Source organism: Pristiophorus japonicus, chromosome 8 (assembly GCF_044704955.1).
Source record: "Pristiophorus japonicus isolate sPriJap1 chromosome 8, sPriJap1.hap1, whole genome shotgun sequence".
In the NCBI taxonomy this organism is placed as follows: domain Eukaryota; kingdom Metazoa; phylum Chordata; class Chondrichthyes; family Pristiophoridae; genus Pristiophorus; species Pristiophorus japonicus.
The window spans coordinates 223,287,496-223,299,632 of record NC_091984.1 but is presented as its reverse complement, the minus strand read 5'-3'; the positions used below and the strand labels follow the sequence as shown (position 1 = coordinate 223,299,632).

Sequence of the window (12,137 nt, the reverse complement as noted above, 5' to 3'; positions counted from 1 at the left end):
ATTGAGTCTAGAAGGCTGTAAAGGGCCGAAATGAAAGATGAGATACTGTTATTATTTTCTTATTGAATTTGCATCTCAGCCATGCTGTAGAAGGGCAAAAGAGAAATTGATAGCAGTGGAAGGAAGGGAGAAATGGGAAATGAAAAGGAGGAGCCAGAGGTTGGGAGTGGTGCTCTGGGTGAAAGAAGGGGAAAGCTGGAAACAGCATTTTGGGGTGAGGACGGAAGATCATTTATTGGGGGAGGGAAAGAGTGCCGATATAAACTGAGGGGAGAGACATTTCAATATGAATAGAAGAGAGGGAAGCCTGCCAGCTTGCACTGGGACGTGGAAGAGCCGTACCAAATTGAGCTGTGTTGGAGGGGTTGGATTGCCAGGTTGGATTGAGGGGGACAGAGGGTAATGAGCGGCAATTTGTACCAGTGGGATTGCAGGCCTCTGTGAAGAAGTTGATTGGGGTACACTGTCTCTGTGAACTGGGTACAGAGGATGTAGAGTGTTTCTGTAACCTGGGTTGGATGTGGGAGAGTGACTTTAGAAATAGCTTTTTGGGAAGTGATGGTCTGCTGAAAAGCCAAAGCCTCGATGTTAACTCCACGACAGTTTTCCCTGGGTGCGTAATGGTGTAAGTTAGAAACTCATCCGGCGCTCCAGGAATTAGGCCTGGGGTATTTAAACCAGAGTGACTATTTGTACTGTCCTTTTTCTGTCCTTCTGCGCCTGCGTCCTCTGGACTCCGCCCAACGCCTCCCGCCTCCGGAACCGGAAGTGTGGCCCCCGCAATTGACCACGTTGTTCCTCCGAGCTTGCGGGCGGTGGGGAGACAGGTGCCGGGCAGCAGGGACAGAGAGGCGGTGGGCGGCGTTGTGTGAGGGGGGGAGAGAGAGGTGACGGGTGGTGGGCGGGGTGGAGAGAGAGACACGGGGGAGAGAGAGACAGAGACACAAGGGGGAGAGAGTGAGAGACACGGGGAGGGGGGGGGAAGAGAGAGACACAGTGGGGGGGGGGGAGGGGAGCTGGGGGAGAGAGAGGGGCAGAGGGAGAGGGGAGAGAGGGAACTCAGGGAAGATGGATCATGTTCTTCCAAACCCCTTTACACCCACACCCGATTTCTCAGACTCGGTGCATGTGTTACAAGGGACATGGTTGGAGTGGATGAAATCCAGAAGTCACAACACTGTATACCCAATATACCTGTTAACAATCTGTGACCCACACACATTTATGGCAGGGGTAGAAGTGTGGGGGGGGGGCGGTAAGGTCATGCATTTGCGCTGGGGTAAGGAACTTTGGCTGGTAGAGGCATGCACTTCTGCTGAGGTAAGGGACTTCTTCAGCTGGAACTTGGGAGACTTTGGCTGGGTTGGTGGAGATCTATCCTCTCTGGCTTCTGAAATTAGAATGGATCGAATTACACTTTGCAAAGTTAGTCAGAACTTGGGCTCGGCGGTTCCAGTTACACATGCCAGAAAAACTTCTGGTCGTGGCTTATCCTCCAAGGAGACCAATCAGCAATCAGGTCATGTGATAATGGAGAACCAGTCAGAGGCAATGCGACCATTTTGATAGTGCAAGTAAATGCGCTCTATTAATACTCGCGGCCCTCATTTAAATCTGGATGGCCGACTTCCCATTGTTTAAAATGTTGGATCTTGTTTGAAAAAGAAAGAATATAATAGGATATGAGAAAGAACAAAAACATTGATCAAAATAGCAAACTCCAGTTAAAGAGCTAGCACAGGTACAGGCACAGTGGGGCGAATGGCCTCCATCTGTGCTACAAGTTCAGTGTTATAACGCACATAGATCCTTCCATCACAAAAGAGTTTCGTTCATTTCAGGAAAGTGGCATTTTTGCAACCCATTCATGGCTTCATTCTGAGTCTCGTTCTGTGTTTGCCAGAGATTTGTTACAGAGTCGGCCAAATTCACACACCTATGTCCTTTGCCACATCCTCCACTTCAACACTGCGCTTCTCAGCCATGTATCCCAGCACTGTGAAAATTACGAAGCCGGACAGGAAACTAGTCAGACAGTTCACTGAACTGGTGATAATTGCGTCTCTGCAAGGGAAAAAAAGCAGTCAAATTGACAAACCAACAAGAAAATGCTGTTGACTCCACACAGGTGCCATTTTATGAGGCAAGAAACTTCGCCCGATGGTTGTGCCTGACAGGAAGTTGCGGAGCAGTGCCCTTGGTTTCCATCCATTGATTTCAATGCACACCTGAGATTTCTTGATATGTACAACGGACAGGAAAGGATCCCTGTTGGCCTGGCAGAGTGTACTCGGGAAATTTCCTCCCATGTGTATTATTCCACAATATTATCAATTAACACTCTGATTGGCTGAAGACTGAGGGCTCGTGATTCCACTCCACCGCCACAGCAATAAGCAAGCATGACTTCCTTTGTTCTGGCTATTCACATGCTGACCCCATGAGAATTCCCTGGATCAAGCAATTTAAAATAAAGTGGCAGGTGTCTACACCAGTACCAGTCCAGCTAAGGCCCTCGCTAGGTGGGGGAGGGTAGGAATTGTGGCGTTCACCATCCACTGGGGTCAAGTGTTGAAGAATATTTTTTAAATTGGCCCTTTTCCATGAAGGTCAGTTTCCTGACAGCAACTGACTACTTTCAAACCTTTCTAAATTTGGTAGACCCCACTTCAGCTTTCTTGAAGTATTGTATTGTTGTATTATGTTGTGGGTGTAATGTATGCCCCTGTGAGCATGCTCACAGGTATGTGGACCTGTTGTATTGTGAGTGGCTTAGCCAGTCACGTGATGTTCACAAAACTCAATAAAACCTCAGTCAGCTGGGTCTAGGTCATCCATGATGAGGCATGCAGTTGTGAGCCTAGTGGATGAACTGGTAATGTGTAGTGTGATTGTTAAACCTTTGTTAATAAACCAACTAGTTCTTAATAGCAATGTGTTGCTATGAATTCTTAAGCAAAGAACCCAGGAAGCAAAAACATTGCAGTGCGAACCAGAGGCGGGACTTCTGAGAATTCCCACATGTCGTGTCATCGCCAATCCCTCTTCCTTCCATGATATCAGATTCAATGGGATTGGACGTGTGAACTGCCCAACTCCAACTCCAACTATGGTGGCCAAGGCTTTCTGCTCCCTCCTGCTTGATTGGGATGGATCTCCAGCAGGGTGAGCCCTGGAGATGTCCTTCATGCACTGGAAATAACACCATAAAAGCTGTACTTCCCTCACTTGCGTGTGAGATCAGCTATCTCAGCACAGATGAACAGTTGAACTTGGAACATTCCTAGCCTGTTTGGAACAGTATCCTTGAACAGTTGGAGAAGTATGTAATATGATTGTAAACACTTTGGATATGGTTTATTATTTAGCCCTACCGGTAAAAGTTATTATTGAACGGGTTGTAGCTCGCTAAAGCCATGATGACTCCAAATCCAGGGCCCAAGGAGAAGAAAATCTGGGTAGCTGCATCCACCCACACCTAAAGGAAAGAGTAATAGGTCAGAAATTACCTGTGCAGGTGGAAGGATAGCCATCACATCTAATATTGGAGAGACTAATTTATAACGTCTGGAATTTACAACCTAACATGTAATCGACCTTGTGAGCAGCTGACTGACTTGTAGAGGATAGATAGTATATGTTCTTTTGGGAATTTCTACTTGCTGATTGCCAAGTAACTTTTCAGCACTTGATTCCCAGCCAGCAAAGCAGCAAGTTCTTGTCCTGGGCCTTCTGTCACTTCAGCTTGCTTGTCTTACCTAGATTTCAGCTGAGCTGCTGGATGGGGCACCACATGACTCTGATGGTCCCCATTTTAAATAAAGGAAAAGTTTATAGGTAGAAAGGAAGCTTGTATCATCCACATCATCGTGCTTAAATCATACCTCTTCCCCGGGAGAAGGAGTCCCATGGACCCTTTCACATCCTCCCCTATCAGGTGAAATATGAGACCTCTGTCCTCTTGAGTGTGAGGAAGACCTATGTATGACATATCCGCGGGATCACTAAGATCGCCTATTTCCACCTCCGTAACGTCACCTGTCTCCGCCCATGCCTCAGCTCATCCGCTGCTGAAACCTTCGTCCATGCCTTTGTTACCTCTAGACTTGACCATTCCAATGCACTTCTGGCTGGCCTCCCACATTCTACCCTATGTAAACTTGAGATCATCCAAAACTCAGCTGCCTGTGTCCTAACTCACATCAAGTCCCGCTCACCCATCACCCTGTGCTCACTGACCTACATTGGCTCCCGGTTAAGCAACACCTTGATTTCAAAATTCTCATCCTTGTTTTCAAACCCTTCCATGGCCTCGCGCCTTCCTATCTCTATAATCTCCTCCAGCCCTACAACCCCCGAGATATCTGCGCTCCTCTAATTCTTCCCTCTTGCGCATTCCTGATTATAATCGTTCAACCATTGGTGGCCGTGCCTTCTGTTGCCTAGCCCCAAGCTCTGGTACACCCGACCTAAACCTCTTCACCTCTCTACCTCTCTTTCCTCCTTCAAGACACTCCATAAAATCTACCTCTTCGACCAAGCTTTTGGTCACCTGCCCTAATTTCTCCTTATGTGGCTCGGTGTCAAATTTTTTGCCTTATATTACTCCTGTGAAGCGCCTTGGGACGTTTTACTACGTTAAAGGCGCTATATAAATATAAGTTGCTGTTATTGTTGTATCCCAAGCCTTCTTCCCTACAACCTGGAAAAGGAGCTCCATGTGACCTTTAACTTGCTCGCCTATTGTTTGAAATAGGTGACCCATAGATCCGTTAGCCTTCTCCACTACCACCTGGGGAAAGAGAACCATGTACAGCTGAACTTGGGGAAGGGTGCCCGTTAACATCCTAGCCACACATTGTTGCTCTAAATAATTAGAGGAGAGTAAAACAAAATGCATGAATGTAAGTGACATTTATAAATGAATAAACCACGTAAGCTAATTCCTTTGAAGTTGCACCATCAGTTCGTCGTAAACCTGGGTGTTCTCCAGACTGTGCTTTCTTCACGTGTTTGTTAAACAGTGTGTTGTGATGTTGCAACAAAGCATGTTGCTGCGTCACAAAAATATAATTGCGCTACTTACATGTGGCACCATCATGATAAAGGTGAGGTGCATCTTTTCTGCTCTCTTTCTAGGCGCAGACTGTGAGGGAAGATTTCCACTGGTTACTGTTTCTAGCAAAATCATTAACATGTTGCAAAATGCATTTACTATTTCACTAGAAATAGCAAACAAAGGAAACCCTCTCACTGTGTTTACAATGTGGCCAGTACGTAGCAATCTGAGGAAATCTTCCCTAGTGTCCCTTTCCCCTTTTGATTTTCTCCTCTCCGCCCTGAAGGTGCTGACTCTTGCCGCATTATGGTTTCATAAGTGCCAACAGCCTTACAAGTCCTCTCCTCTTCAGATGGTGGCCCTAGACAGTCAGTGCTGGCAGGCTATTTGACTGTGGAAGGCATTATAGAAACATAGACGTCTACAGCGCAGAAGGAAGCCATTTCAGCCCATCGTGTCCACGCCGGCCGACACAGAACCACACGGCCCTCGGTCAGCAGCCCTGAAGGTTACATATAAACCTATGAACAATGAACAATGGTGGAAAGGTAAAGAGCATCCGGCCCACCAGTCCACCTCACACAACTGCGACACCCCTTGCACCGCAACATTCTACACTCCACCCCAAACGGAGTCATGTGATCTTCTGGGAAAGGCAAAAAAATGATAAAAATCCAGGCAAATTGGGGGGAAAAAATCTGGGAAAACTCCTCTCCGACCCATCCAGGCAATCAAAACTAGTCCAGGAGATCACCCTGGCCATATTCAATTCCCTGTGATACTCACCATCGTATCTGCACCAGCCAACAAGTAGTTATCCAGTCTAATCCCACTTACCAGCTCTAGGTCCGTAACCCTGCAGGTTACAGCACTTCAAATGCCCATCCAAGCATCTTTTAAATGCAGTGAGGGTTTCTGCATCCACCACACTTCCAGACAGTGAGTTCCAGACCCCGACAACCCTCTGCGTGAAGAAGCTTCCCCTCAAATCCCCTCTGAACCTTCCACCAACCACCTTAAACCTATGCCCCATCGTAATTGACCCCTCCACCAAGGTAAATAGGCCCTTGCTATCCACTATATCCAGGTCCCTCAAAATTTTATACACATCATAGCTGAGTCCAATCCTGTTCACAGCCAATGTCCACACATGCACACTTTCCAGGACTGGCTGGTGATCAGGAGCAGGGACTCTGCCTGATTTTGCTAACTAAACACAGACTGAGATTCAAACATAAGGCATTCTAGTCTGTACACTTCGGTATTATGCTAGAAGGTGGATTTAGCCGCAACATCATTTGAGGGAACAGTCTCCAATTCTTTGAGATTGCTACAACTCGCTTGTGACTTTGTTGCTGGTCAGTTATCTAGTCAGCCACACCAATGGAAACTAAAAGTAGTATTCCATGAGGAGGCATTGAAGGTCGGCCCTATTGCAGATTCCAGGTGGACAAAGGTTGAGTTAAATCCGGAAAAAAAATGGTTTTTATTGAGAAATCGAGATGAAGGACCAAGGCTCATACTGCTGGACATCACCAAGGTTGAAAAGAGTAGCAAAAAAGATGACATAAATCAGGAAACCATGGCTAGGTGACACGAAGATTGTGCCTTAAATGCCTGTATAATTTGTAAACTGTTGGAGGAAGGAAAGACAGGGAGATGAAGTTGAGAAATTCTCAGGTAGCAGTCTTTAATTACAGAAAGCAAATCTATTATAAAAACGGTCATCACAAAGCAAGGACTGCATGAACAAAGGCTGCACATAAACCAGATGTGTGCTTCAATCTATGATTTACATTTGCAAGGGCCTCTCTCTTGTTCCGACGGAATAATAAACTCATTTACCTTTTAGAGCTCCCATCCAACCAGGGATGAGCACTTGTCTGTAGCTAAGGCTGTGGTTAATGGATAAAAGAGCCCAGCTGTCTGCAAGGATGAAGCATATAATGAACGTGAGAGCAAGAGTGCTATTGCAACAGTAACGAGAGCCACAGTCCTGGCCGGATTGTGCAATTAGATTTCATTTAATTTTATCAAAAAATATCAATATTTGGAGGAAATGATTAGCAACATTGAAAAAGGATGGCTCATTTTGCAATGTTTAATGACATTGTAAGGATTTTGCTGGTCAATATGTCATAGAAACATTTTTTGTAATTAGAAAGACTCACTAAAATAATTTTTTAACAAATGCGTTTGCAATGGCAACAATACCAGCTCTCGCCTCTGCTATAAGCAATGCTGGAAATCATTTGCATGTGCAGCAAGTTAAATAGATTTGTGATATACTATGGTCTAAACTTTCCACTTTGCTCGCTAGCGCCCAAAAAATGGGTGATGTTCCAGCCTTAGCAATGTTTCAGTCTTCATGATCGCTGGACCATCGCCTATTTTTTGGATCGCGACTTTCGGCTCGGCGATAGCCCAGTATGTGAAATGAGCAAAACAAGAGCCCAGCGATGTGACATCGCCCAGCAATAGCGCAGCGATGGTGAAGGCAAAAGCTTCCCTAGCAACGAGCTTCTGCGCATGCGTGGTTTTTTTTGGTGGACATGTTTTCCCGTGTCTCGGGAGGTATGGGGTTATCCATACATGCGGAGAAGGGTGAGAGAGATCAAGAGAGGATAGAGAGAGAGAGATAGAGAGAGAGGAGGAAGACAGAGGCAGAGAGGAGAGAGAAAAGAGAGAGAGAGATAGATAGAGAGGAGGATTGCAGAGACAGAGAGGAGAGAGAAAAGAGAGTGATAGAGAAAGGTAAAGAATATGTCTGACAGTGATGAAAGTGTTGGAGACGTGGAGATGGGGAGGAAGAGGTCCAAACTCTTTTCGGATGAGGCCAATAAGGCCCTCGTCGCGGAGGTCCACTCCCGGTGGGCCCAATTGACCGGGGGGGGGGGGTGGAGGAGCATGGTGGGAAACCAGCACCACGGGCGTATCGTCCGATATGGAGTGAAAGCGCCGCTGTCTGTGTCTCGTCTGCGTCCTACGAAGCCAGGGGATCCGACCAGTGCCGCAAGTGCTGGAACAGCCTTGTGGCTTCAGCAAGAGCAAGTACGATTTTATACTGTAATGATGCAAATACTAAGTACAATTTTAATTATAATAGTCAACTCCTGGATTGAATGTAAGCTTGTTATTCGAACATATATAAAATATATCATCCTCACTAAGAACTGCACATGGCTATGAACCTGTGCCCTTTTTAAGTCTCTCTGGCTGCTGTCACTTACACAGGGACCCAGCATGGACTGGGGGAGAGCTGCCTTTGCTCACAGTCTGACAAGGGACAATTATTTACTGTCATTGCTGAGTTCAATGTAGATTGTATTCGAGAGAGATGTTTGTGTCAAGCATTAGCTCCTAAACACACCGTTCTTTGTTATAACCATGCATCAATTGTGGACACAAACCCTATTAGCATATAACGTTGGAAACTGTTGTCTATAAATTATATAACCTAGTCAAGTAGCTTATGCCATGCTCTTTTCACGTTTACAGAGGAAGATATCCCATAATCAGGTGCAGCAGAGGCGCACCGGAGGAGCCCTGCTGTAATACAGCCACTGATCATTCTTGAGGAACGTGCTGCAGCACTAGTGGGGGCCCACAGTCACGCAGTCACCACCTGTGGTGTTGCCGCACCCTCTCATGCACCACGTGAGTAATGTGTCAAGCAGTGTTAAAGAAATGTAACATCATTTCATTATAATAGAATAGACGAATGATGTCATGTTATGCATGTAGCCTCTGTGCTACTCTCAGGTTGATAACATGAGAACATACGAGCAGGCCATCTGGCCGTCTGTTCCCTTCTCTGTCCGCATCTTATAAACCCTCGCTCCCTTATCAGTCTGTCTATCTGCGACTGATCCAGCCTCCACAGCTCTCTGGCGCAGTGAATTCTACATAGATGTACCACCATATGATGCATTAATATGTAACATCTCTCGCTTACATTCATTAGATTAGTGCTGTTCCTCCTACATATACCAGCGCGGCACAACAATCCCTTCTGTTCTAATAAGCTCAATTGTGTTTTGAAGGACTCCCAGCTCCAGAGGCGCCAATGGAGGACATACCCCCACATGTCCCTACCCCACTGCATGTGTCATTCAACACAAGCGGGGAAGAGGAGGAGACCACCGAGCCCGAGGAGGAGGAATACTTGGAAACAGAGGAGGATGCCCCTTGCATCGTTCTGTCTGTTGAATCTGTGGCCACAATTTTGATTTCCACCGAAGGGATAGCGGCAACAAGTGGCATGCAGTTGGCGATGCCAAGGCGCATATTGGTGCTGGGCGCAGACCCCACGGAGGCCGGGTCAGCGGCTTGAGCAAAGGCCTACCCAAGACGATCACGTAAAGAGCCTGGCACGACTGTGCGAGGAGTCTGTCATGATCAATCGCGAGCAGCTCCAGGTGTTTGTGGGGTTCACGGAGGAATTCTCCCGGGTGTCTGCTCGCCAAGCGGAGGCGACGCTGCAGATGATCCACGAGATGCGTGAAAACACCGCCTCCTCCCATGCATTGCAGCATGCGTTCTTGGCGGTACACGGCGCTGCACCCCAAGGTCCCGTGACCACAACCACCGGCACACAGGCGGGTCTGGAGGAAGCACCACCTCCTGACTCGTAAGGCCATCCCCCTGTTTTGTCTTCCCTCCAACAGTCCCCCAACAGGCCATCATGCCCACCATGGCAGGAAGTCTTGCTCTTGCCCACTGTGCCCCAGCTTCGTAGCAGTACCCGGGGACCAAAACGTGTAGGTGAGGTCAGGAGACAGGGGGGTCCAGGATCTGGAGGGAAAGGTGGCCGCAGGTAGGGAGGGGGGGTATAATCTTTTTTATGTTGTACATATTGTTCACATTGTTTCTTGTTGGTGTTTTTATTGTTGCTTCACTATTTGGTTGGGGGGGGGAGGGGTGGGGTTGTTAGTGGGAGGGTGTTTTTGTGTTTGTTATTTAAAAATCACGTTTAAAAGCACTGTTATTTTATTAAAACAAATTTCTTTCACTTTACAATTGTTGTGCAGTGTCTTCTAATAACTTAAGTTTTAATAAAACATGAATGCAACTATTGTAAAACAATGGCCAGGCCAGACCAAGTAAGGATGAAATGTCACTTATTAATATAAATATAATAAAACGTCTAATTGTGAGTGGATCTAAATTTAAAAGGCCCTTAAATAATTCACAAACTATCTAAGCAGCCTCCTCTCTTCCTGCGATGTTCAAAATGGTGTCCGTAGGGCCGAGCTCTGTGAGGAAGGCCAGCGATGTTCTCGGTGAGCGATCAGCCCGGCGATATGCCGGCGATGTGCCGAAAGTTGGGCTGGGCGATGTGTGGGCGATCACCTCAGCAATCACCTCAGTGATGTGAGCCGAAAGTTGAGACGTCAATTTTCCGGCGATGTGCTGGCCCAACTTTCCACTTTTGTGTCAAAATGGGCGATAGCAGGCCTTTTTGGGTGATATATGGGCACTAGCCCAGCGATGTGAAGTGGAAAGTCTAGTCCTATATCTTGATTGAAAAAGTTTATTGCCCCGTGAGAAAGTAGAGCTGCAAGAGATATGGATCATTCTTTTCATGTCGGCATTAAGAGAATGCAATATGATGTTCTGTATTGATGTGATTCATATCTATAATGGCACATGTATGTGGCACATATTTATGAAGAGAGCGCCACTCTTAAAAGTAGGTAAGGAAAAGGCAGTACAGAAGTAGAGACCAGATAAATGGAATACAGAGATTTCGGGTATTTCCGGATTTCGGAACGTCTTTCCGAGTCCCGAACCCAAAAACACCTGGGCTGAGGTAAGGGTGCTGCGGCAGCAGTGGGGGGGAGGTGGAGGGTCCGGGGCAGCGGAGGGTGGGGTGGGGGGGGGGGAAGGCAGGGCCGGGGCCGGCAGCGTCGGTGGCCGGGAAAAACCTGCGTTGAAGACCTGCCAAAAAGCTAAGTTAAAGTTTTTATTTTTTAATTATTTTTCAGCGATTTAGTAGGTAAGGGTTTTCAGAATGCTTTGTGAATTTTTTTTTTGCTTTTTAAAATATTTTGTGGGGAGGGGGGGAGCTGTTTTCCCCCCTCCCTAGGCCCAACTTGCATCTTTAAAAAAATAGCGGTACTTTTGGCGAAAAAATACTGCTATCGCCGTTTTTAAAAAGTCCAGATTTCGGAACATTTTCCAGATTTTGGACGACCCCTCCATGGATCAGCGCAATGTCCGGATTTCGAAACATTCCGAATTTTGGAACTCAATATTTCGGATGCTCAACTTGTGCAGGAAAAGCTAATTGCATTATCGATGATCCTTCTCTCAATTTTAGTCTCCAGCCTCTCTTTCCATTGCAACTTTTCTCGGTTCTTTCATTCTCTATTTTAACAAGAGTACTATGGTTATTGTTATTTTTTTATTTATCTCTTATTCCTCATAACCTACAAATATGCTGACATACACACTCTCCTGAAATCTCACTGTATTAAAAACCCAATTCATTGCTCCATTTCCGACTGTCATTCTTGCCTTGTACACCAAATCAGAGAGGCAGCTCAGAAACTACAGAATGAGCTGGAAAAAATACATATGCGAGCAAAACAATGGCAGATAAAACTTAATGCAGACATGTGTAAAACAATGTACATCTAAAGAAAAAAGGGGCGACATGCGTGTTCCATGAATGTGTAGAAATAGCTGACCTGGTTGAGTAGACAATTCTCTAGCGTTTAGAAGAATGGGCCTAAGTTTCCGCCCTCTGTAAGAACGCCGCACATCCACAGGTGCGCAGATTTTCTGGAATAAAAAGGGTGCTGAAAACTTACCTTGTTATTCTGCAAGCTCCTCAGGACTTCTTTGTGCTCAGCATGGCGCAGCACAAAGGGTTGGGGGCGGAGTCAGGTCCCAGCGCTAAAAACAGTGCTGGGATCTCTGCACATGCGCGCTAGAGTGTGTGCGCATGTGCAGTAGCTCCTCGCCCCCGAGGCTACATGGGAGGGGTCCGAAACACGCCGGCCCTAGCCCTGGCTGAATGGGCTCACCGGGCGAAGATCGGACTCGGGCCTCGCTCCCTCCTGTGAACCGCCCC

General features: G+C 46.7%; 1 protein-coding gene across 1 annotated transcript in view; it reads right to left on the bottom strand.

Moving 5' to 3' along the window:
• The window catches only part of slc6a4b (solute carrier family 6 member 4b), a 65,917-nt gene that overhangs the window by 27,386 nt on the left and 26,394 nt on the right, over positions 1–12,137 (bottom strand). Inside the window, exons 6-7 of the mRNA XM_070888341.1 lie at positions 3,375–3,478; positions 1,937–2,064 (exon numbers count right to left, since the gene is read on the bottom strand). Of these exons, the coding sequence (XP_070744442.1) occupies positions 1,937–2,064; positions 3,375–3,478 (232 nt within the window). The remainder of the gene's footprint in view (positions 1–1,936; positions 2,065–3,374; positions 3,479–12,137) is intronic.